Below are 27,362 nucleotides of genomic sequence, written 5' to 3'. Positions count from 1 at the left end.
AAATAAAAACTTAAACTGTTATGTTGGCAATTATTAAAATGCTCATGCTCAGTATTGGTGAGGTTGAAAGAAAAAGGCTCTCATCTAGCTGGAAGATTATAGATTGACAAAATAATTCAGGAAGTAATTTGCCAATGTATTAAAAGCATTAAAAGTATATATACCCTTTGATCTACAAATTCTATCGATATTTCTAGGAATTATACATTAAGAAATCACTCGAGATAGATGCTCACAAAATTTAGCAACAGGATTATCAAAATACTGTATTTTATAACAAAAAATAGAAATAAACCAAATGTCCAACAATGGAATAATAGTTAAGTAAATTGTAATTTCATATAATAGAATATTATTCAATCATCAAAAGTGATGTTGCACATGAATACTTGTTGATATTGAAGATGTCTGATACACTCAGTGATTAAAAACAAAGCTTTAAACAATAAAACAGTATGATCTTGTTTTCATTTTAAAGGATTATCTATCTGTTTCTCTCTATAGCTCTATCTCTCATCTACCTATTTACCTACCTACCTACATGAAAGAGACTGGAACGATATTTATCATGAGTTAATGTTAGTTACCACTGGTTGGTGTTTTTTCATTTTCTTTATTATTTGTATATTGTTGCTTATTATTTTTTCTTTTCAAAAAAATAAATATTGCTTTTGCAATGATAAAGCAAATGCTATTTTAAAAGTATATATGTATTTTCTCTTTTGTGCAACGTATGGCAAAGGTTTACTATTTATTAAATAAAATGACTTACAAATCAATTAGAAAATGAACTATGCAATAGAAAAATGAGTTATAGATAATTCCCCACACGAGAACTATAAATGACCTGGGAACAAGAAAAATTCAACCTCACTAATAATTTAAAAATAAAATCAAAATGAGATCATCTTTTTCTATAACCAAGTAGAAAAAAGCCTTCTAAAAAATAGAGAATTAATTGTCTATGTATGACAGCAACTGTTTAGGGCTATGAGATCCGTTGTACAACTCAGAGATGGGAACAGTGTTTCTAGAGAATATGACGAACAAAAGCCTTAATTTTGTTCATGCCATTTGGCTTGGAGGTTCCCTTTTTTCAGAATTTCCATAGGAGATATTTATGGGCTTGTGCAAATGAGGATGACCAGTAGAGTATTGTTTGTAATAGTGAAAACTGGAAAAAACTCAAACGTTTCACTTAAAAAACTCAAATATTTTAAAAATAAGAAATTAATTAAATTACAGTATATCCATAAAATGGAATATTATTCAGAAATTAAACTGAACTTTTAGAAAAATAGTTAATGATATAGAACAGGTTTATAATATCCTGCCAAGTGGAAGGAGTGCTCCTTTTCCGCTCTATCACGATACCAGGGAATGTGTTCTTTTGGTGCCCTGGAACTCTTGTCTTGTTTGATATTCAACCATTTAACATCACTTGTGGGTGCTTCACCGGTGCCTGTCCTGACACTTGGTAACAATGACCCTGTGAGTCTCTCTCCTGATCTTTTTGAACTTATACAACGATTTTACAATGGGAAAAAAAAAATCTGTATTTAAAAAGGAAAACAATACTGGTAAATACTGGGCCCATGTCCCTGAGATACAGAACCTTGGGATGACCACTAAGGCAACAGGACAGTGATCTTGACAAAACTTGAAAATGCATTTAGAGCTAACAAAAAAAAATACACATGCCATCAATTGGATTTTTTGATTAAATTGACAATGCTAAAATATACTTTTTTGCTATTCAATGAAAAGACTGGGATAGGAAATCAGGAGTATAAGGGGTATGGTGTATGCTTTGAAACTACATGCAAATTATAACTCACCTCCACAGAGTCACTGCGATTCAGTCGTTCCCTGTGTAATCATTGGAAGCACCTCAGCACGATGGAGAGTTCAGCGTCTTTTGGTCACAACCTAGGCTCTGCTGCTCTGTGTGCTTAAGGCCAGTTACACAGTCTCTCTGTGCCTGTCTCCTCACCTAAAAAATGGGCATAATGATAGTACTGACATCACAGGGATATTGTATCTTTTAAGTGAATATATTTACTTCCATTTAAAAATATACAACTCTCTCACTTGTGTGCTTTATAGAGAAGTTCGATGTAATTCTTATACTCGTAGGTTGTCTCATTCCCTCCTGGCCCCCTTCAGGCTACTTTCAAAATTCTATCTTTGTCTTCAGTCTTCTTCAGTTTAATATGATATGCCTAGGTACAGAAATTTTGGTGTTTGTTCTGCATGAACTTCCTGCATTTGTGGTTTTGCATTTGTCAAATTTTGAAATATTCTTTGCAAATATTACTTCAAATATCTCTTTTGTTCTAGTCTTATTCTTTTCCTTCTGGTATTCCAGGTGTCCACGTTACGCCTTTTGAAACTGTCCCACAGTTGTTGGATGTTCAGGGCTCTTTTTTTTTCTTGTTACGTTTCAGTTGTTGGCATTTCCACTGACGTATCTTCAAGCTCCCTGATTCTTTTCTCAGCTGTGTCCATTCTACTGAAGAGTCCATGAAAAAATATCCTTCATTTTCGTTACAGTATTTTTATTTCTAGCATTTCTTTTTGTTTTTTTTTAGACTTTCAATATCTCTGCTTATATTACCCATCTGTTCTTACATGTTGTCTACTTTTTTTTTTCATCAGAGCCTTTAACCTTCAGAAGTGTTTCTCCTGTATATAGCTTTCTCCCCACTGCCACTTACTTGCTTCCCTAGCTATATCATCCCCAATCTCTGTCCTTGAAGTCTCCACCCCTTTTAACTGAAATGTTTCTCCTTAGGTGAGACATAAAAGCTGGAAGAATCTGGACCAAGCAGTAGTTATCTTCCACTGGCTGAGACAATACTGTCAAATTCTTTCCCATGGAATGTAGGACTTTGTTACATGATACCTGGTTAAGTTCTTGGAGGTAAATCTCACGACAGTTATGGGGTTTCCTTAAATCTGTACCCTCCAGGATTTTTTCACTTGTACGCTAGTCCACAGCCAGCAGACTCTGCCAGTTCATCAAAATGCCAATTAAATATTCCTACCAGCTTAAAAAAAAAAAAATACATGTATATATATATATATATATATATATAGGCCTTAGAGTAAGCATTCCGTAAATGCTAGCTGATGGTATTACTCTTATATTACTATTGTTACTATAATAGATTTCTAGTTGTTATTTTAGTTTTCAGTCCCTTTAAATATTTAGTAAAATTGGATGGTCTATATAACAGTTCCTTGCTTGCTCACGTACTCATTCACTGACTGTAGTTACCTATGTCTCTCTGGCTTTTTTGCTTTGAAATCTTAAATAGCAGAGCCTAAAAGACACACAGAGAATCTATGAGGCTGTGGAAGGCATGCGGAAGAGACAGGCAAGTAAGGGCAGTTATCCAGCAATGGGGAGGGAAACAGCACAGCTCAAAGCAGCAGACGGCAGAACAGGGCAATGGAAACCGTTCTGAGGGGCAACACGTTCCCAGCAGCACTAGCCCCACGGCAGGTCCTCCAAGTAACTCTAACTGTCCTAACCCTGCTTTTCTATGGAGTAGTTTTTCTGATTGGCCTGACTTCCATGTCTTTCTTTTATAATAAAACTCTGTCAGCTGAGGAAAACTGAAGACGTCTTTGACGTTTGCAGAGCATATATGACACACACACATGTGTCATGACACGGATAACTACGGGAAACTTCCAGACTTGATGGTGGCCCTCTCCAAGTTTTCTGCTTTGCTGGCCGCTTGGCTGCTTGACTCACGCTGCAACCTTATTCCTCATCCAGCCCTTTGGATGACTGTCTTAACTTCGAACTTAGCATCATGACTTTAACCTAAGGCACCTCTCAAGGTCTCAGTGCTAACTTCTGGCTTCCTTATTTGTAAAGCAGAATTGTTAGTAAGCACATATTATCGTAGCCCATGGAATCTTCTCTGCCATGAAATAGTAGAAAGATGAGACAACAGGCAGTGATAGAGTGTGAGTAATGGGCAGCCAGATCGAAGGGGAGGTGGTGAGTCCAGGAGAATTTCAGAAAGTAAACTGATAGAGTTTTCATGGGTGAAGGAAAGGGACAGGTCTGTGTTTTTGTCTTGGTTGCCTGGAATGACTATGAACAAGAAAATGGCAGGTTTTCCAGCAAAGATGAAAAAGTTTTTGCATGCAGGTGCCTTTGGAGATTTTAGGTAGAGCCTTCCAGAAGCAATTGAAAATCTACTTTCAAGAATTCAGACCATTTCTCCATTGCCCTAACTACCAATTAGTTTGAAAGTAAGCTGATATAGGGTAGACTGCTATTTTCTCTTCCCTGTTTATTTGCTTTTCGGGAGAATTTGGGTTCATACTATATCAGGAGAGACTCATATCATCCATGTTGGCCTCAGATAAAGCTATATTGTGTGGGCACCACTGAGAAATCTTGTGCACCAAGAATCTGACTTCCAGAGGGTTTTTTTTTCTTTGTAAGAATCATAAGATGTAACAAGATAGGTGAATAGTCATGCAGAAAGTTGATAAGCAGCCCTACATTAATTCTACTGCCTATCAAATTGGTTTCTAGAAGGAAAAAAATGTCAGAATGCACAAACTTCAGGTTTGAAATAACTCAGAGCCACAAGAGCATCTTGTAAAACCCCATATTATAAACTATGCTTTATAAAGAGATTTAATAGACTGTGGCAATAAAATTAATGGATGACAACTTTAAAATGTGTGGCTTCAAAAGCAAGTGCAGAAGAAAATGGTAATACTTTGCAAAAGGTATATATGTAATAGTCCACAATGTTATTTAGAAAGTTATTATTTCTGCCAGGGTGTTTGTTGTATGGGTGAAATAAAAAGAAAAAATAGCTAAGTAACCAAAAAAGAACCGAGTTCTGAAAAAAGGAGGAAATAAAGATAAGAGCAAAGAAAAAGTACCAAAAAAACTTTCAAAGAAAAAGGTAAATTAGCCACAAAAGATTTTTTTCAAAAAAGAAAATGTAGGAAAAAAATAAGCAGAGTAAATTCATGACAAGTGCACACAAAGGAAAAACTTCTAAAGAAGAAACACAAAGACAGGAAAAGGGAACTTATTTCTTATCACAGTAAGAATATAGCCTTGCTGATTTATCATTTTATTCCTTGGAAACCTTCTATCAATAAAGTAAGCCACAACTCTGTAGAATACGAACAAATATAAAAGTGTGCGTTAAACTCAAGAAATATTGAATAAAAAACCAACACCCGTCTTTGGGTGAGGAGACGATAAATGGTTTTCCCTTCTTTGTAGTTTTCTGTGCTTGAGCTAAACTTCTTACAGGAAGATATGCTACTTTCCTAATGGACGAGGATGAACTCCATTAAAAATGGAGCTCTCAGCTGCATTTTGTATCAAAATTTAATCCAGCAGAGTCTTACTCTGCTGCCAGCTAATTCAGGAACTGAACAGGATGACATGCTTTCCTGTACAGTCTATAATACAAACTTTCCCCATGAGTAAGAGTAGTTATCTCCAATTATCTGACATTTTTCCTCCCCTGCCTTTCCCATCACCCACTTTCCACCCACCCCAGGAGTTCTGCCCTGTCTTTTTTTTTTTTTTTTTTTTTTCTGAGAAACAAACAGCATGGTACCCATGCCTGCTACTATTATTTCCTATCTGGGTCTCCTTGGGCCTCTGGTGTTGGACTCCACAGGCTCCTAGAGTCCGAGAGGAGACTGGAGAGTTCTACCTGCCCACCTTCGACCTCAGACACCCACACTCCCCTCTGCCCGCTCGCACATGCGTTCCAGGATTCGGTGGATACTGGTGAAACTGGGCCTGTCTGCAGGCAGCTCGCTCCAACACAGACGCATCAGATTGTACAGTTCCAGGGGGCAGTTCTCTGGGCAGGAGAGGATGTTGCCGTCCCGCACGTAGCAGATGACCTCCTCGTGGGCCATCCCGTAGTAGGGCTGCAGGCCGTAGGAGAAGATCTCCCACAGGAGCACCCCGTAGGCCCACACATCAGACTCCGTGGTATAGCGGTTGTAGAAGATGGACTCTGGGGGCATCCAACGGATGGGGATGGCGTCGTTTTCGTTGGCTTTGTAGTAGTCAGCTGAGTAGATGTTTCTAGAGAGGCCAAAGTCGGCGATTTTCACCACCATGTTCTCACCCACAAGGCAGTTCCTGGTGGCCAAATCCCGGTGGACAAACTTGCGTTCGGAGAGGTAGGCCATGCCGGCGGCCACCTGCCTGGCGATGCACAGCTGCTCGGCACAGGAAAGGGGCGGCGGGCCGGGGCTGGAGGCCTGCGCCCCGCGGGTCAGGTCGCTGGGACTAAGGCTGCGTCCGGGGTGAGGGGACATGCTGCGGAGGAACTCATTGAGGTCCCCGTAGGCCATGTATTCAAAGAGCAGGCACATGGGCTTCCCCACCGCACACACGCCTAGAACCAAAACAAGGCCTCCTGTTAGAGGTTGCGTTTCTAAAGTGACACGTGGGAAAAAATTGTCCGAAAGCAAATGACCAGATCAGAAAATGTGGTGGCTTGCTTTTCTGTTGAGGGCATCATAGTCGAACTCTGACCCCCTTTCTTTGTGTAAACATCTCCTATTTATCTTTTAAGATTCAACTGATTTATCACTCCTCATGGGGTGCTTCAGCTCCTGACCTTTCCAGGATCAGATTTTCCTTCCGTCATTCTTTATCCTTAATCCTGCATCCTATCTACCTGCCTGTTATAACCATCCATTTAGCTGAGGTTTCTTCCCAACATTTTAGCCCTTTAAACTAGAGATTATATCTTAAGTCTTCTTTAAATTCCACACACCTACCATGTGTCTGGCGAGCAAGTACTCCATAAATATTGGGTGAATGAATTTATGAGTGGATGTTTGCTTTGAGTATGTAATGCAATTGCTCTGTCTTTCTGCTTCCTTTCTGAAGAAGGATGATAAGGAAGCTGTTGTATGAAATTTGGAAAGGAGCACAAAAACAATCCAAGATCTTAGATGAAGTATTCAGGTTACTGCAGTAAAACATGTAGGTAAATTTACAATGTTCATTCCAGAAAGAAACAAAATGTTAACATAAAGAGTCTTAGATTTAGTGCCAGGAAGACATTTGTTCATTTTAAAATCTTGCTGTATTTGAGAGGGAAATGGACAACTTGAAATATTAGATCAGATGGTCACAATTTCATATCAGCATAAAAATAGATCATTAACTATTCTTTTTTCAGGCAAAAGTTAGAAGTCCGTTCAAAAAGGAAGAGAAATGAGAATACTATTATCTTGGCTTGTTTATTTTGGTGTTAGTTTTTAATTCCAGGGACTTTAGCCATCTATATTAAATGTACTATATAAATTAAATTAAAAATTAAATACAAAATTGGTAAAAGAATTAATGAAAAGGCAAAATATTTTTCTGAGAAGTTTTTTAAAACTTCAATTTTTTGAATTTAGGTGATTTAATGAAATAGTCTACTCCCTAGTACAGAATATATTCTATGGGGAGGAACAGAGACATCTCTCTGATCAAGGAATGAAAGAAAAAATGTAAGTGAAGTATGAAGGAGAAAAAACTTGGCAAGCCTCTGTTTTCTGATGCAATACGTTTCTTCACTTATGTTTTCATACCTAAGAGTTTCACAATGTTAGGATTATCAAATTCTGCCATGAGGGCTGCCTCCCTCTGAAAGTCTGCTTGCATATCTGCCGAGGCTTCTTCTTTGAGCATCTTCACTGCCACCATTGTGAAAGGTTCATAGGGAAGTAAGCCTGGAGCCCTGAGAGATACATTTATTTAGCAAGAAATCAAAGATCAGGAAGATTACACAGAGTCGCATGGTAACTACCCATGTATACACATCCCCACACTCATGCAGCCTTTCCCAGAGCCACAGAACCAAAGTAAGATGCCAATGGCAGGTCCCACTTAAAGCTCCTTGACGCCAATGAATAAAAATCACTGGGGTTATTTTCAACACAGATTGTTTGAAAAATGCATTATTTATTAATAACAGAAAACCAAAAGTGCCCAAATCCAATGGGATTATCATTACCATCCTAACCCCTTAATCTCTGGCCAGAATATAAATTCCTGGAAGGCAGGGGCCCATGACTTATTCATCTTTATATCCCCAAAGAGCCTAAAAGGGTGCCTTGCATATTTTTTGGTTCCCAATAAGTATTTGTGTGAGATTTTCATTAATCATGTAACCTCCATACCAGGGCCACTATGAGTAGAAGTAAGGTTGTATCCTACCCAAGAGCAACAGGCCAAAGTAACAATTGGTGATTAAAACCAAGTCCACACTCTGTGGCCCAGCTGTGGGTCTGTGGAGCTACATCCATGCAGAGAGGATATTTTATTCCAACTCACACAAAGACATTAACTGGGCTAGCATTGGCCCTAATACATACTCGTTTTTTTGAGCTCGTTGGCTGACATTTTTGCGTAATTTTTTTTTCCTTTTTCTGTCTTGCCATTCTGTGAACATCTATTTAATATCCATACATGTCAGGCTTTGAGTTCTTAAACTGAAACACTATTTCAAAGTAAACATTAAGTGAAGTGGAGACTATAGCAATTGAAAATGGAAGAGATTTTAGAAGGATTTACTAAAAGCAATGTGAGAAATGATTATTTAAAATGTACAACGAAATTCTCTTCCGAAAAGAAAATATGATTAAACTTTGCTAATTGCTTATCATCGGAACACTTTATAAAGACTCTCTCCATATACACAACCCTATTTTCCAGCAGGGGGAAAAGTATCAAGATTCAAAGTACAGTACTCAATAAAAATAAGGTGAATGATGTGAAGAATGAACTAATTTGATAATAACTATTATACATATTACATAGAATCAAGTTAATATCTGGTAACTTTTCAGACACAATGTATTTCAGTTGGTAGTTTTTTGTTTTTTTTTTAACGTGGGCAACTTTACCTTGCTTGAAAGACCCTTCCAAATGCTCCCTCTCCAATATCTCTCACATATTCAATGTTATTCCTGGGATACTCCAGGCTGAGCAATTTGGGATTCAAAAGAAGTGGCATCCTCTGGTACATGGGGTTGGGATGAAGTCTGTCTAGCAGGAGTTCAGAAGGAAGAGTAGTGAGGGTTACAGCCGCTGATTCTCTGCAGGTAAGACAGGTAAGATCAATAATGAGCTGAGGACTAGGTGAGAGCTTTGTACTCAGACTTAGGTTCTAAAGAGACATGGTGTTTAGGGGGAAACAAATTATGCTAAGTTCACCAAAGATCCTTCCATTTTAGAGCCACGAAGAATTTGGTTTGGAGCCTAAAGTTACATTCTTTTTTTCAGGAATTGTGTCACTATCCAATCTGATAGTGGCAGTGGGGCTGAGGGGGCTGACAGCGAGCAGGAACGGCCATATTCTTCCAAACTGTGGTTTAGATTCCATCTGCTGTGAAAAACTAACCTTAGGACATGTGATCCTATGCAACAAGTCACTGACATTTTTAAAGATCATGGTGGGGCTGCTTACCGTTAAAGCAAGGCAATGGCTGTCATAAAGGAAGTGGCAGTGTTATATATACCCCTCCTCCCGTCTCCAGCTTCAATACCAAATACGTAAACGTTTTAAAAATGTTACTACACGTGGTTCACTTAAACTAGAATCTCACCTTTTCTTATTTTTCCATTGTTTTCGTCTTCGGCAGCAATAAAGAGTGGTTACGGTAAGAAGCACGAATATGGCAAAGCTGGACATGATGGAGATTATTACAGTCATGGAGTATGTAGGTGAGACAGAGGAGGAAGACAGGGAAGAGGGAGGCACGTTTGGAATGTCCACACTCGGCTTTGAGGACGTCATTGGTGGGAATGCTGTAAGTCAACAACAGATTTTCATTCATTCTTAAACTTTTAAGCAGCAACTTTCGTATTCAGGCAATCAGGAAACTAAATTTAAGATTATGTTCTAATGTATCAGGTTCTCCCTGGTTATATATCTATAAAGCACAATTGTAAGAATCCAGTGAAGTCTAGTTGTAAGTAAATCCAGCTTACAGAATCATAGAATTTTAAAGATGAGACTCAGAGAAAGGAAATACTTTTTCCAAGACAAATGCAAATCCTGGGCTAGTGTCTTTACACTCATCATAGTTTTTATGACCTGACAACAATCATGGACATTCTTAAGTTATTAAGTAAAATATTTTTATGAAATTGAAGTCAGGATTATCTAAAGCTGAGGTTTGTTGATTTACAAACAGAATTAAATGGAAGAACATGGAAAATGGAAATAGTAGGACAGAAATGAGGAAGTTAGTTCATCTAACAATTGAACTCCTGTCAAATTCCTATTAAAAAGGTCAATGCGATATACAAATAAGTTAAAATCTGTATTACCGCTGGAAACCAAAAGATGTCACACTAATGTCCCTCTGTTTGTAGGGTGCAACGTCCATTGTATATCTATTAAAACAACATTATGAATTATATTTTAAATCCTTTTAGTTGACTGAGTAAAGACAAAAACATGGATACAGAATGTTTTAATAATATAATCAACAAGAATGTCTTAATAGTGAAGAATGAACTTTGTACCCTAAAAAGACAGAATAAAGCTTATTTTCAAATATTTGTGGGATACTGACAGACACGGTCTTTTTTGTCAGGTCACAAAGATGAATCTCAGTAAATTTCAAAAAAAGAAATTATGCAGATCTATTCTTTGATCAAAATGCAATTAATAATAGATTAAATAAAATCCAATAAGACATTCAAAAAAGAAACATTTTAATAACCTTTCAATCAAAGAGTAGAAAGTAGCCATAGTTACAGATGACAAAATAACTTCCTAGCAGTGTTGATGAGATTTGGCCAAAGATGTGTTCAGTGATAAACTCATAGCATTATCTTCTTCCATTAGATAAAATGAATGAAGTGAATGAGCTAGATATTTAATTCAAGACTTTGGAAAAGAAACAAAATCTACAGAAAACAAAGGAAAACAGGTGATATAGTAACAGCCATGTACAAGCAGAAATTAATAAGTTAGAATACACATAGCACAAATGATAGAATTTAAAAATAGGTCAATAGTTTTTCTGATAAATATTTACAAGATAGTCTAATCAGTGACATTTTAATTTTAAAATGAAAAGAAAGGCACAAACATACAAAATTAGGAATGATAGAGTCATTTTAACAATAGACTCAAAGGTCAATAAAAATGAAATAATATATAACTATGGAGTTACATTTTTAAAATCTTAAGGAAAATGGTAGGAGCACATTAATTACCAAATTTGAAGAATCAGAAAGTCTGAAACTAGCCATAACCAGGAAGTTTAAGTCATTATAGAATTATGGTTATATTCTTTCAGTATTGGAAGAGATACAATTTTCACAGTTTTATAATATATTCCAGTAAGAGAAAAATCTTTCAGATTGTTTTAGCAAGCTATTATAATACTAATATCACAACCTGACAGGGTTAGCACAAAAGAAAAGTGCAGATTATAGAGCATAGGTTTAAAAGATCCTAAATGAAATATTAGAACTTGACTGCAATATAGTCAAAGATTTCATAGAAGGAACTATATTATTATAACACATCACAGAGTCAAAGGAAAACTTTCATTGCAGGGATGCCTGAAGCCATTTGAAATAGGACACGTAAAAGCAGAGATTATAAGGGATGCCTACGTATGACTTCTTAGTCTAGGCATGGAAGCAGTGATTATGTCCTGAGCACCAGTGGCTAAACAAGTGGCTTTGAAGCCTGTGGAGACCAAGTTTGGTTACCCCTGTGACTCAAGCAGGCACCTGGAACTAGAAGAATATTAGCACAGCAGTAAAACATTCGTGCAGGACCAATGACAGCATTTCTCATCAAGCATCACAGCAGTGGTGGATGTAACAGACTTCCCAGGCTCCGCTGTGATGGTTTGAAAGCTGCTCTGACTTTCTGTGGACTGAGTCATTCGAAGATTTAAAAAAATCAATCCAAGATGAGTGGGGAGGGGGGCTCAAATTGGAGAGCTAAACTTAATGCTAATATGAAAGTAGGAGCAATCATTAAAAGACAGGGAGAAGGGAAGCAAGAAGGAAATATCCAGAAGATAAACTAATGATTAAAAGAAATCTTCCATCACCCTTCAAAGTGAACTGGTAATATCCTTTAGAGTTTACTCAGAATTCAAGAGACTCTCCAAGAAATATTTGAGGGCTTTACACACTCCCACAGAATATGAGACAGTCTACCTAATAAGGTTGACTTCTCTGTTCAACGATCGACCTACCTGAAGAGCTAAAGCCAATTTCTTTGATAATTGTATTTAACTCAGGGAACAATTTTAGACATTCCTCACCATATGGTCAGATGAAATGATCAGTTTATGACATCTGGAGTTCATTTTCTTACATATAGCAAAGATTTCATAAAATGATTTAGCTAATCTATGCTGCTCGCAATTTCTTATAATCAATGTAGAAGGCAGAAATCTGGATGCTTTTGTGTGTCTTATTTCTGTCTAATCTAGGATTGAAGGTCAGCACCTTTCGTACAGTAAACCCTCAATGAATGGATGAATGAGTAAACAAAGGATAACAAACATCACAGTCATCAATTAAGAGTCCGATCAAAGTTAACTTTCGTTGCTTCTGTGACAAAGAATTGAAACATTTCTTTTTCATTCTTTCAAGTTGGGAATGACAATCTGACAGGCTTCCAGAATAATAGATTTTGAGGGTTTTCCAAAGCTGTTCTTGTTTCCTAGCTCTGAGTGATTCAGTTGTGACCAGTAGCATTCTTTCTTTCAATATTCTAAGTCTTAGTCCTTTAAGTAAGCTGGTAAGATCAAGCCCTGGCATTTAGCCAAGTGCAGAAAAAATTAGGCCTGGAATATCTAGCCCAAGAAATGAATATGATTTGAGCCTTGAACACGAAAATCAGAGGAAGTTAGTCGACATGAAAAAAATTTCTAATTTCATTCTGAAGATTTCTGCATTCTGATAGGCTTGACGTACCATCTGATACACGTTGGTTTCTAGGACACCCCTTTTCAAGCAACCTTCTTGAATTCTTTCCTAGAGATTTTGAGATCACCCTTTTAAAACCATTTGATTTGACCCTGTAAACTTTATACTATTGGATGATACAAAAATCATGAATGCAGAATCAAAAGGTGATATTTTAAATTGGCTTATTTTATAGCCGTAGAAGGGATAAAGCAACTTAGTAACCTTGAGGTAGGAGATGGGATTTGCATCATTCACTGAATATGGTGCTCTCCATGGCCTAATTAGAAGCTATAAACTGGGATCTCTGATGATCTTCCTTCATATTCTACCCTGGGTGAGTATAGTGAAAAGACTTTGAGAGGGACCGTACATCCCGTTCTGGACATCATGAAATATGGGTGTAAATATGCATGCATGAATCCAGTTACATACACATAACGTTTCAAGGGCACAAACAAAATTACTTACTTGTTAGGTTTTCTTTTTTATAATCTGAAGGGGAAAGGATAAAAATTTGTTTTAAGTGAATATCCAGATAGCTCCTGTGTTCTGTGAGAGAGTGCTAAGAAATGCAAGTTCTCTTTCAGCTTTTTAATATACAATGGGAAAACATTCTTCGCATTCGAATGCGAAAGGATTGCATCTTTGAAATTAAAACAGCTGTTAGGGCTCACCACATAGTTCCTTACAGATGAAGTTCATTAAAGCAACATGCAGCCATTCAGCTTTGTTTTGTGAGATCAGCATTTGCAAACATATGGCTTATTTTTGCATGCTGAAAAATCTGCTTCCTTGGGTAAGAAAGAGGACTTTATGCTTTTATTCCACTCCCCTGACAAAATATGAAGTTTCTTAGCCGTTTCTCTGCACATTCAATAAAATGTTATGAGCTCTCATAAGATCTGCTTATGAATTAAGGTAAGATCTCAAGCAGCAGCGAAAAGTGCTCTTTAATTTCCTTTAGAACAAATGGAATAAATCCTTATGTTAACCGGTGCAATTAGGATAGCAATAGGATTCTGTTATTGGGTATGGAAGGAAGGCAGAACTCAAAAAATATTGGAAATGCCTAGAAATATTAGGAGATTTAAATTCACACCTTAGTTTCCTCAAAATAGTAAATTTCTCTGAACCTCCAAAGTCTCGAGAGAACTCTGTTACCTAAATATGGCAGTCTGGTACAGGCCATGGGGTCCCAGTGCATGCTGGGGAGTTTGTTGCAGTCCGGCATGGAGAGCAGATGTATCCTAGATCTGTAGAGTCCCCTGTGGGTCTTTTCTTCCACCGCTAGCCATTCTTTTGCACAGAAGAGCTCCTTTACTGCCAGGCAGTATTCCCTAAAATAATTTAGGGAGAACAAAATTTGATGAATCATAGCACGTTGAAGCCAAATTGGTGGCGGAGCCTAAATCCCATATTTTCAAAACATCATCATAGTACCCTGTTTTTTCTTGCAAAAGTGTTTTTGTAAAGATCCTTTTATTGTAAATAATGTGAGAAGTTATGAAATATATAGTATATTATCCCATGAGATGAAATGCTGTCTTGTTTTGTTTTTAAAACATCACTAATGCTACTGGGGAAAAGAATGTTCAAGTTCCAAAGGTAATGGATTAGGAATCCCAGATATGTTTTCTCTTAACTTCATATTAAAGTAACTACAAAGGTACAGAAACAAGGTACGCAGAGCTTTAAAAGATCATTGTCAAGCAGTCTCCAGCCTGGGAGGTTCTTCTGTAATCTCAGGGCTAATGGGCAGGGCCTGAGGAACACAGTCCGTGTCTCTGTGTGCTTTGTTCCCTAAAACAGAACAGTATCACCTTCCTGAAAGGTTATAGGAGGGCTTGGGAGTCCTTACCCAGCCCTACCCTTGGAGAAGCTGAGTCCTATCCCATTGCTGTGTGTGCTTTCATCTGAGAAAGCTAGAGTAAGGTCTGTGTGAACATGAAGCTGCAATGTTCATCTCTGTTGTACTGAGTGAAAAGGCTGAAGAAAGATTAGGTAGACTAGTTGGACTAATTAGAATTTTGTGGATTAATCATTGTTCAAGCTTATCTTATAGGAAATAGGATAGACTACATAGGAAAAATCAGGTTAGTTCCAAATTAAGATATTTGGGATTCATAATAAGAGGAAATTAAAGATAATTAAAGAAATTAAGGATAATAATATCATTCATTCAATATATGAAGTATAAAAGAGGAGGAAATTTTGTGTGAGTGTGTACATTTGTGTGTAAGTGTAGTTATATATACATGTATATGTATTTTTTACTACTCATGCCTACACTCCTGCTTTCCCAGGCAACCACTTGCCAATATGGACCAACTGAGCATGTGCAGAATAAAAGGGCTGTGCATACTAATGTGACGGGATATAATGGGAGTCATGAGTACAACGATGGAATGTAGATTCTTAATATGTCTGCAAAGGAAGAGGGAACAATGGGGCTTTTAGGCTTCTGAGACTCTGAAGAACTGGAGAAACACTGCTTGGCTTGCTTCTTCTTATGCCTGGTCCCATCCTTGGGTCATATAAGCAAATCTTTCTGCATTCAGATGTTACAGTTAAACTGTGCAAAAGCAATATGGGACATATGAAAGAAATTTTTAGCCCACATTATGTGGAGAAAGCAAATACCTGGGAAAATTATTTTTTATTATACGTGGAAAAGACACGTTAGAGAATTTAAAAAATTGTTTTGTTTTCATTGACATGCACTGAAGCATGGCCTCTAGAGAAGAGTTTTTCACGGGGAAAAAAATCAAGATGAAATGGAAAATAGAGTGAAAACTAGGTTAAGTTAAACATGGTAGTGACTGAAGAAAATAAATACCACAAAGAAGTGAAAACAACTTTGTTTCACTGAAACAAGTGAAATCTTCATTGAGAAAGAAACGGCACAGCAAGATACTGAACAAATAATAGGGGAAAACTTTAGAAGTTCTAACTGAATGCAGAAAGAAAGATGAAAATAGTGAGTAAGGAGATGACTGAGAGGGAGAAGCAAGCAAGAAATTCAAAGTACAAATAACAATGTTTCCCAACAAGAAACTAGAGCACATAAAAAAATAGAAAAATACTCAGAGGTATACTATAAGAAAAATTCTTAAAATAAAAAGGACATAAGTCTGATGATGAAATCATATTATCCATTCTTTTTATATTACTTATAGGAAAGAAAATAATGAAGAGAAATCTACTCCCAAGTCTTTTTAAATGTCTAATTTTTTAAACAGTTATTGATTATATATAAGAGAAAAGAAAACCTTAATGAAGTATAAAAATGTGAAAATTTCTAGACTATATTTTTCAACCCCAAAGTGAATAAATTGTTTACAAGGATTAAAAAAGTAGAAACAATTTTCAGATTAAAAAAAAATACTCAGGGACTTCCCTGGTGGCACAGTGGTGAAGAATCTGTCTGCAAACGCAGGGGACACAGGTTTGAGCCCTGGTCGAGCAAGATCCCACATGCTGCGGAGCAACTAAGCCCGTGTGCCACAACTACTGAGCCCGCATGCCACACTACTGAAGCCTGCATGCCTAGAGCCCATGCTCCACAACAAGAGAAGCCACTGCAGTGAGAAGCCTGTGCACCACAACAAAGAGTAGCCCCTCTCGCCACAACTAGAGAAAGCCTGTGCACAGCAATGAAGACCCAATGCAGCCAAAAATTAATTAATTAAAAAAAATACTTGTTTAAATAACAGCTGGAATTAAGAAAAAATTTAAGTACACTACAAATGGCTCACAGATTTAAGAGTTAATTAACTATGCTATTCTAATAAATTTGAAATCTCAGTGAATGGGATTTTTTTTCTCAAAAAACAAATAAATTATTTTCAATCTTGAGAAAGAACATCTGTGGCCTATGCATGTAAACTGATCTAGGGCATAGATGTTGGGAAATTACTCAATAAATTTATTTTGTGCTAGCATATGAAGATACAATTCAATTTTAATTCTCATTGTTCCTCAAAAGATACTTAGATGTCATGTCTGATGAAAATATAATCTTAAGTGAAGAAACAACAAAGTATATGTCTTAAGTAATTTTTTTTTAAGATTTTTTTTGATGTGGACCATTTTTTAAGTTTTTATTGGATTTGTTACAATATTGCTTGTGTTTTATATTTTGGTTTTTGGGCCGCGAGGCATGTGGGATCTTAGCTCCCTGACCAGGGATCGAACCCGCACCCCCTGCGTTGGAAGGTGAAGTCTTAACCACTGGACCGCCAGGGAAGTCCCTATATTAGTCTTAAAATGTCTCCAAACCCTCAAAATTTGCAGTAAGTTGAAGAATGGAGCACTCTATTTTAATGACCTCTGTAGTCCTTTTATACTAAATAGAATGCCTTAAAACTATTTCAATATTTAAATAGTTCCTGGTTTTATCAAAACAGTTGGAAATGTGCTGTGTTGGTAGTCTTCATGTGTTTTCTTGAAAAGCAAACAGTATCCATCCAGTTTCTAATATATACCCTGGGTACAATTTATCCTTTAATCCTCTCAGCTCTATTGCAGACGAGGAAACTGAAGTTTAGCTGAGGTCATATGTCAGTGCATCTAGAAAGCAGTACAAAACAGTATTTGAACTTTGTTCCATTTAGCTCAAAAGCTACATTGATTCCTGTCTTTTCTACACAAGAAGTAAATAAAGGCAAAGATAATTCTATTGAAAGTGGGTTTATAAATTTCAGTGTTTAAAGAGTAGGGGGTTTTCAAGAAATATCTGTTTTATAACTGTTTCTACTCCTTCCACCCCCATGACACAAGAGTGTCAATACATAAATTAGAATATTGGGTGGAATGTATTTTAATATTCTGACATGCTTACCAAGATCTCATATTTATTGGCTAATAATGCTGAAATACTGGATATGTAGCCTTTATTTTCTCTATCTTGGCTTACTAATGAGGTCCATATTAGTTTGGGATTTTGTTTTTCACTTCCTAGAAAGCAGGGATGTTTATGAATATGATAATAATGTGAACAATAACAAATGTAATAGAATATTATATCTTTTATGACATTTTCTAACTTAGAGCCCTTGTATAATAGGGTATCCCCAGTGATTCACATGGTAGGAATTTTGTCCAATTAGTTACCTTATATTTTGGACAAAAGCCAGCTTTTGCCTTTACTCTTACACCTAACAACTTCCTCTTTTGAAAACTTTTCTTGTTGGCAGACAGACAAACAGAACTTCCCCATTTATTTATTTTGTAAATTTTACCTGCAAATGGGTGTAGGAGTAGGTGCCACCCCAGGGTTACATTCTTGGAAGATGTGGTTACACAGTAAAGCTTCAGCAGCCGGCCGGCAGAATGGGCTCACTGCTTTCAGTTCAATCCAGGCAGTGTGGACCAGTAGTTCTTGGGCCTCCTCAGGGTCTGCGTAGGAGTTGTTGAAGAAAACAAGAGCATCTTTTGCCAGGACAGCATTACACACCTCCCCTCTGTACTCGGCGCAGTAGCCTTTGTTATCTTTCTGTGGTTTACTGAAAGAAGCAGTGAAAAACATTCCTGATCACATGCTATTTCTTAGCATTCCATCTGCCTTTTTGTTTGTTTTCCATTTCCACATCTGCATCACAGAAATAGAAGATTGCACCAGCAAATTGGTTGAAACGTTCCATCTGAATATTGTCTTCATTTCCAGCAGCAATTATATTACCTCTAGCTACTCCAGAGGGCTATGAAGAGGATCAAATGTGATAATGGATGTGGAAAGCTTTGGAAACGCTCAAGGCCAGAACGGATGGGAGAATTTTTATTGTTTCCATCATAAATAAAATTTAACTCCACATTTGTTACATATAAGCGTACATAGCAAGTAAATACGTCTAAAATATATATTCATCATCATGATTAATAAATGACTGAACGTAGTAATTGCTCTGATCCAAAGAGCTTGCAGCTTGATGAACACAGTTTATTTAAACGTTATGATAATTAATGATTTGAATTTTGTGGTACATCTTCCAAAAATCAGATCCTCTCACTCACACATCTTCCCAGCATTCCATTAAAGAAGAAGAAGAAAGCCACACAGGAAGGAGAAAGCATTGGCTATGGCTCTCAGAGGACCTAAGTAGCATCTTCACTTTTGCTATTTTCTTACCACATGTCTTGGGGAGAGTCATCTGGTCTCTGACAGTGTTCTAATCTGTAAAGTGATGTAAGTAATTATCCTGAACCCAGGTTATTGTGTGTTCATGGGTAATATAAGTGTTAGCACAGCAATAAGATTAAAAGCTAATCTGCTATAACAGTTGAAGAGGACAATAAGAAAAATGGAAAACGCAGCTGGTACTCCCTCCACATATCCACTGCTTCCTTAATGCAATGCTGGGAATTATAATAACTCCTATACTCACCTGACAGATGTTTATTGAGCACTTATTATGTGCAGGCACTGCAATGGTCTCAATATACCCTTATGCCTTCCATCAGATATGTCATTAACAATGACAGCAAATTCAAGTTGCACTCTCATTTAGATTTGTACATCTGTTGGAATTTAGCATTTTATTATCTATATATAAAGGATTTCAAGGAAAGAAAATTAAACAAATTGGAATTTGTGGGGATTGTTTAAGTTGCTAACAGACCCCATTTGAATTTGAAAAGGTGATTAGAAACATCATTGACTGGTCTTTGAAGCAAATCTATTAAATGAGATACAACTCATTCAGGTAAAACAATGAACTTCCGTGAAATACTATATTTTAAAATGATGTTTTGTAACATAGAATCATTCTCTAATTCATACTAGCATTCTACTAATTAGTCAACATGAATTTTATTGCATTACCTGTAATTCATTGGGGATTTTTTAAATGAACGCCTTGAATAAGAAAATGCAAAACTCCCATGAAAACTTGGGCCCTATAGGGTTGAGAAAACACCCAGAGAAATAGCTCATGACTCAACCTCTGAGGGAACTCAGGGTATGCTGACACTAAGAAAGTTCTAGAGAAGCAAGGATACTGTGCTTTAAGAAACTGAATAATAATACCTAACAATTAGAAATACCCCAAACTGGCTTACAAAATGATCACACATATTGATAATCCTTCCATAAAAAGAGAGGATGGATAAGAGCAGGTGTGACTCTTTTCACTTAGAAAAAAAACTATGGGGACTTCCCTGGTGGTGCAGTGGTTAAGAATCCACCTGCCAGTGCAGGGGACACGGGTTCAAGCCCTGGTCCGGGAAGATCCCACATGCCGCGGAGCAACTAAGCCCGTGCACCACAATTACTGAGCCTGTGCTCTAGAACCCGTGAGCCACAACTACTGAAGCCCGTGTGCCTAGAGCCCATGCTCTGCAACGAGAGAAGCCGCGGCAATGAGAAGCCCGCGTACCGCAACGAAGAGTAGCCCCCGCTCGCCGCAACTAGAGAAAGCCCGCGCAGCAACGAAGACCCAACACAGCCAAATATAAATAATAAATACATAAATTTATTAAAAACTATATCATGTAAAAGTTGAATATTTCTCCTAGTGTCTCTGAGCTGAGAACTATTCATCCATGTTGCACTGTCATGTGTTAACTGTTGAATGACACTTCTTTATTTTTCCATGAATATTTTTAATTTAAAAAATTCATGATTTTTTCTTTAATTACATAAGCAAAAAACATTTAAAAGAAAACATTGGAAACTAAGAAAAATTACACAAAAGAAAAAATGAAAATAGCCTCAGAGATAAGGATTATTAATAATAAATTAAGAACCAATTCTTTAAAAAAAATAAAAATAAAAAACCAATTCTTTTTTTCTGAGTCTCTGCTGCTTCTCTTTTAAAAAGCCCTGGAAAAATCTTTAGAACAACCTCAATGTGAATTAATAGTATGGAGTCCTCACTGATTTTTGAACATTAACTATATAATGCAAAAGAAAAAAAGAAAAAGCAGAATAGGTTTTGAATAGAAATGAGAAGATCTTGGTTTTAATTTTGATTTGTCTTCCTACCAGCTTGAAGATAACTAGCCTGTGAAAACCCTTTGCATGCTGGGAAAAACCATACAGATACAAAGTATATGGTTCTTATTAATTTTCTCTGTCTCTGTGATGTTCTGGGAGCATTAAAGACTTAGCTTTGGTAGTATATCTTTGCTTGGATTAGCCCCACTAGGTAAGGGATATATAGTACCAAATATATATATATACAGGAATAGAGTGAGTGGTTTAAAAATACATAGGGAGGACACAAGTGCTGAACAGTGTACGAATGAAAGATGGCATGTCTTCTGCGGGTGGCCTGTATTTTAATTTCCCTTTTACCACACACACACACACACACACACACACACACACACACACACACACACACACACACACACACACTACATACGTAAAGAGACTGCCCAGTCACAGTTTCAGTCAGAGTTGGAACAATTTCCTCCCCTGTTTTGCTGACTTATAAACCTCAAATTTTATGCAGTGATCAAATTTCAGAGGCAAGATATGGAGGCCAATGGGGCCATTTTCCCCCTCATCTTTCTAACCCTATCACTTAAAAAATTGAAGGAGGTCACAGCAAAACCCAGGGAACAAGATGAATGCAAAAAATTTCCATTGGTGTCTTCTGTCTTTTGCAAGTGATGAGTGCCCTTTCTGTCCAACTGAAGTCGTATTTCTGCACATGCAGATCTTGGGACTGTGGATGGAGCAACAGCAGAGGCAGCTGGTCCTGTTGCTCGTTTGAACAGTGGGGCAGAGGTCACAGGGATCTGTTCACAGAATGCTGGTTGTTTTGGAATGATCTGCTGGACTACCTCCAAAAATTCTAGTTAATATTGCACATGGAGCCAGTCCCTCCCTTGTCTCCTGACAGACTGAACCTGGCTGACCTCTCTTTCTGAACAGTTTCTCTTTTTGGAGGCAACAACTGATATCTGATCCCACGTCCCCCTTCTAACTTATTTTATAGCAGACAGCTCTCCTTGGTCAGATGGAATATTTAAAGGATTCTCACTACACCTTCTGCTTTTATTTTCTCTCTGCTTTAACATGTATGAATCACATTCAGTAGAATACAGTTGACCCTTGAACAATGTGGGTTTGAATTGTATGGGTCCACTTATGCCCAGTTTTTTTTTTCAATAAATACTACAGTCCTACGTGATCCCATCCGTAGTTGGTTGAATCCAAGGATGCAGAACGTGGATATGGAGGAACCACATAGACAGAGAGCCAACTCTAAAGTTATAGGGCATGCTGGTTGGTGCCCCCAACCCCTGAATTGTTCAAGGGTCCACTGTTCTAAAATGTGATCTTCCAGTTTCTATGAGGGCAACATCTCTTCCCTTTGAACACGTTGTCCAAGGGCACATCCAGATGACCAGCCATGGCATGGTTGGTTGGGACAACCCCACTACCCCAGCGGAAACTCCACACCTTCTTTTCCTGCCCTCCCTAGGGCTGGCACACGTGAGAACGGGACCTCTCCCCTGATAGCGACACATCTTCTTCCTTATACAGCAACTGCCAGGTTCCCATTGTACTTTCCCAACAAATGTTGGAAAGTACTCTTAGAGTACGCCACTCTAAACTTCCAAAGCAAACTGGAATTCTTTTTATCCTTTCATGCCTAGTGTCTTTGTATATGATTCATTCTCTATGACAGGGATCGGCAAATAGAACCCACAAGTCAAATTTGGCCTACTGCCTATTTTTATGCCACCTGTGAGCTAAGGATGGTGTTTACATTTTCAGATGGTTGAAAAAAACCAAAAGGAGAAGTGAAAATGATATGAAATTCAAATTTCAGTGGCCAGAAGTAAAATTTTCTTGGCACAGAGCCAAGTTCATCCGTTTACAAATTGTCTGTGGCTCCTTTTGTGCTGCAATAGCAGAGCTGAGCAGTTGCAACGGAGACCGTATGGCCCACAAAGCCATATACTTGCTATCTAGCCCTTTGCAGAAAACCAAGAGTGCTTGTGTTATCACAAGTGAAAGATGGTATGGAATTTTCATTAGCATTTGTTTGACTATAATCAGTTTAAATTATTTTCATTTGCATTTAGTTGCATGTGACTGATTTATTTCTGTTCTTGAGCCCTTAGAATTTGTGCATGATTCCATTATTATGTTACCTTGTAACTAGTGTGTGTGTGTGTGTGTGTGTGTGTGTGTGTGTGTGTGTCGGTCCCCTAGTGAAATGTAAATTCCTTGGGTGCAGGGAATATGTACAATTTGTTTTGTTTTATCACTTTCCAATATAGTGCCAGGAATACAGTGTTTTAAAGATGCACAGAGAAGACAGGTGTGCTGAATGAAAGAGGTGTATGAATGAGAGACGGCATCTCTTCTGTGGTTGGCCTGCATTTTAATTTACCTTTTCCCGTGTTTATGTTGTATATCCCTTCAGTAGATACTCAGCTTCTCTGTAGAATCCTTCAGGTCAGGACTCTTTCTCAATACCTATTTATTAGGTAAACAAATGCATCAAGCTATATGAATTGGGAAAAAGATTGAGAACAAACTAAATTTTCTTATGCAATGAATTATTTCATTCCATGGAATTAGAATCAATGGCTTGAGTTGCAGGTCCTGCTCAGTTGCTGTGCTACCTGGATTAGCAACATAGGTATGAATCTGTGTTCTTGAGTCTGTCTGTCTGAGCTCAGATTGAGGCTTTGTAGTTAGCTATGTGGTCTGGACAACTCTTGTGCCTCAGGTTCCTCATATAAAGAAAGAGGGATGATAGCTTTTGCCCCATAAAGTTGCTGAAACATTAATACGAGACCAGTGGTACTCAAAAATGTCCTGCAAAGCTTAACTGCTATTATTAGTAGTAATGAACAATTCTAAATTTACACATCATAGAGTTTTTATGAAAGGCAATTTTATGCAAATAAAATGCTGTAAGTTTCACAGTGTTATATTACATGGTGTTACTTTCTTATCTGCAGGATAAAGCTATGAGGGAGGGTTTGGGAGTCAGTTCTGTGTCTCTTTTCCAAGCCTATCATATACTAGCTGTAAGTCATGTGTACTCTCCAGTTCAAAGTATGTCTCTTTGTTTCTCTTCTGTACAATAGGGATAATACTAGCATCTATTTCATGTCCTGAGGATAAATTTTTAAAATGCATGTAAAGCTCTTAGCACAGTGCCTGATACATAGTAAGTGTTCAACGGATGTTGCCTATCTTCATCTTCATCATCATTTTGTGAGAGTATTAAAAGGATTAGAAATTAGAAAGTTTTCTGAAAGATTACAGTACTCAACGAATAATAGATACTCAGTAAATGGCATGTCAAACAAAGCGAAACAAAACATTGGCATAACAATAATATCTTACCTCCATTCTAGTAACAGGAAAGGAAGTTTCCACAGGAAATCAAATTAAAGGGGAAAAGAAACAAAAGTTAGTACATTTTCATCTCAAGGTTTGTAACAGATAATTTTCATTCTTCTAATCTCTAAGTTTCTGAAAAGTTCCCTGCTTCTGCTAGGAGGCCAGATCCTGCATTAACAGGCAGAGTTGGAGAAGGAGAGTAAGAAAATATTAAATGTCTCCAGGAACTGAATTCTTCCTTTCAAGCTGAGTCAACCGTGGCCTCATTAGCCCAGGCAGTATCATAGGTCAGAATTTCCCTCTGTTGGCCACCCAAGGACTTTGCATCAAGAAAGCAAGAAGTGGAGGTTGAACAGGAAGAGGGTGGCGGAGCTGTGATTCTTACAGACCCACTGGCTTCACGTGGTCACACAGCATCCCACACTCAGAAGGGTCCCATGCTTAATTTAATGTTCTGCGGTTATCATCTTGAAACACTTAATAATTTTTTAACAAGGGGCCCCACATTTTCTGGAGAGAACAGATGGAAGAAACAGGAGGAAATTCTTACAGAGAAAAAGGTATATAATTTGGAATGGGTAAAGGCAGAATCTAATAGCAGCTGAGCAGGGAAACCTGTTGAAACGTGAAAAGTCCAAGGTTATGTATATGAAACAGCCCTCAATTGAAGATGTAAAAGAGAGGATTCAATACCGTGGAGGTCAACCAGAGCCAAAGAATCCAGCCATAGAACTTGGGAAGAGATACTCAGCTTAGCTAGGCTTCGATTTCAAGGACAAGTGAGGAAAAAAAAAATCAAGGTCATTTAAGGGTGCTCAGTCTTTTCAAGAATATTAAGAGAATCAAAGGATGATTCACTAGGCTTCCATGTGTTTCGTACAGAAATTTCTCCAGTCACATTTTCATTTTTGCGGGGGGGGGGCGGAGAGTGGGGAGCAGGGAAGGGGTCCAAGAGCCTCCGATTATAAACAAGTGCTTTTATCTCAAAACTAGATTTTTAAAAATTTCCAAAACTTCCAACAGCCATCAATATTTGTAGTATCTTTTCCATTATCTGGAAAAGCCAATAAAATGTTGTCTCTCTTCTAAAACAGGCAGCCAATCTAATATAAAAAAGCTGCCTGATTGTAGAAGGAATGCTTACCTCTTGAGCCTAGCTGCAGAACAGCTGGTAGCAATTTAGTGTGGCTACTGGCTGTTAGTCATTTATTCCTTTCCCTTTTATTAAAAACAAAAACAAACACCTTTAATCCATTGGAAACCAGATGAAGCCACCATGAAATGCCAAGGGACGGGGCCTGTTTTGTTGGTAAGAACACTTCTACCTATCGTGGCTGAAACACTGGGTGCTGCTACATCACCCCACGTCTCACAACTGGGGGGAACATTGCGGGGGACACGGGAGTGTGACTATGAGACATGAGAGAGAGTGTGAAACATGGTAGTACGTTCAATCAGCTGTATCGATTACAAAATAAGAGTCCAAAGTTCTAATTTTTTTCTGTAATAATGTGAAACATCAACACAAAATATAGAAAATAAAAATATGAGATGAATGAATAAAGATGTGGTATGTATACACAATGGAATATTGCTCAGCCATTAAACGCATGAAATAATGCCATTTTGCAGCAACATGGATGGACCTAGAGATTATCATACTAAGTGAAGTAGGTCAGACAAAGACAAATATCATAGGATATCACTTATAGGTGGAATCTAAACTATGATGCCAATGAACTTACATACAAAACAGAAATAGACTCACAGACATAGAAAACAAACTTATGGTTACCAAAGGGGAAATGGGGGGAGCGATAATTTAGGAGTTTGGGATTAAAATATACACACTACTATATATAAAATAGATGACCAACAAGGACCTACTGTATAGCACAGGGAACAATACTCAATATCTTGTAATAACCTATAATGGAAAAGAATATGAAAAAGAATATATATAACTGAATCACTTTGCTATACACCAGAAGCTAATACAACAGTGTAAATCAATGATATTTCCATAAAAATTTAAAAAATAAAAATACGTGGCCAATTTTGGGAGGGTGGGGAACTCCAATACTAACATATCGGATTTCTCCCTACTGCCCAGCTTTGGTTATGCTACATATTTTCATTTGAGCTTTAAATTTAGTGACCAGAATCCCCAGACTCTGAGGTCAATCCAAAGAAGGGGCATTGCAGACAAGGGGGGTGTTGGTAAAATGAGGAGTGTCTTATGTTAGAGGAGGGATGTGACCACAGACTCATTCCTGTACCCTCAGACTGAATAAGCAGAAAAGAACTCTGGACCTCAGTATTTCGTGAAGGACCTATTAATGCCATTGAGAATGGGAAATACAAACATGGATTTTCCTCTACTGGATCCCTGTGTCTATTTTTCCTAGCTTTATTAAGATATAAGTGATATTCAACATTGTGTAAGTTTAAGGTGGACAAGGTGTTGATTTGCTACAGTTACATAATGCAACTCTCTTAGCAACTTTCAAGTATATAATACAGTATTAACTATAATCACCAATGATGTACATTAGATTTCCAGAACTTATTCATCTTATAACTGGAATTTTGTACCATTTGACCAATGTCTCCCCTTTTCCCCGACCCCACTGCCCCTGGTATCCGCTACTGTACTCTGTTTCTATGAGTTAGACTTTTTCAGATTCCACATATAAGTGATATCATACAGTATTTGTCTTTCTCTGACTGACTTATTTCACTTAGCACAATGCCCTCAAGTTTCATCCATGTTGTCGCAAATGACCAAATCTCTTTCTTTATCGTGGCTGAATAATATTCCATTATATGTATATACCACATCTTCTTTATCTATTTTTCTGTTGACAGACACTTAAGTTGTTTCCGTATCTTGGCTACTGTGAATAATGCTGCAATGAACATGAAAGTGCAGATACCTCTTTGATATCCTGTTTTCATTTCCTTTGGATATATATCCAGAAGTGGGTTTGCTGGATCATATGGTAGTTCTATTTTTAATTTTTTTCAGAAGCTCCATACTGTTTTCTATAGTGGCTGAACCAATTTACAATTCCACCA

The 27,362-nt window shown here is 37.5% G+C and overlaps 1 protein-coding gene across 2 annotated transcripts in view; it reads right to left on the bottom strand.

The window, feature by feature from the left end:
- Positions 1-5,618: 5,618 nt before the first annotated feature.
- Positions 5,619-27,362, bottom strand: part of MUSK (muscle associated receptor tyrosine kinase) — a 91,338-nt gene continuing 69,594 nt past the window's right edge. The window contains exons 8-15 of one of the 2 annotated variants that reach the window (XM_022579076.3): positions 24,288-24,294; positions 18,211-18,474; positions 14,132-14,307; positions 13,439-13,462; positions 9,625-9,826; positions 8,923-9,114; positions 7,606-7,754; positions 5,619-6,413 (exon numbers count right to left, since the gene is read on the bottom strand). In XM_022579076.3, coding sequence (XP_022434784.2) covers positions 5,731-6,413; positions 7,606-7,754; positions 8,923-9,114; positions 9,625-9,826; positions 13,439-13,462; positions 14,132-14,307; positions 18,211-18,474; positions 24,288-24,294 — 1,697 coding nt within the window. In that variant the 3' untranslated portion in view covers positions 5,619-5,730. Of the gene's footprint in view, positions 6,414-7,605; positions 7,755-8,922; positions 9,115-9,624; positions 9,827-13,438; positions 13,463-14,131; positions 14,308-18,210; positions 21,974-24,287; positions 24,295-27,362 lie in introns of those variants that run through there. The other variant, XM_089913577.1, reaches the window with a different exon arrangement.

Source organism: Delphinapterus leucas, chromosome 6 (assembly GCF_059928025.1).
Source record: "Delphinapterus leucas isolate spDelLeu-1000000601 "Yukka" chromosome 6, BTC_Dleu_Yukka2, whole genome shotgun sequence".
Taxonomy (NCBI): Eukaryota; Metazoa; Chordata; class Mammalia; order Artiodactyla; family Monodontidae; genus Delphinapterus; species Delphinapterus leucas.
The sequence above is the reverse complement of the archived record's forward strand: the minus strand, read 5'-3'. Positions and strand labels throughout refer to the sequence as shown.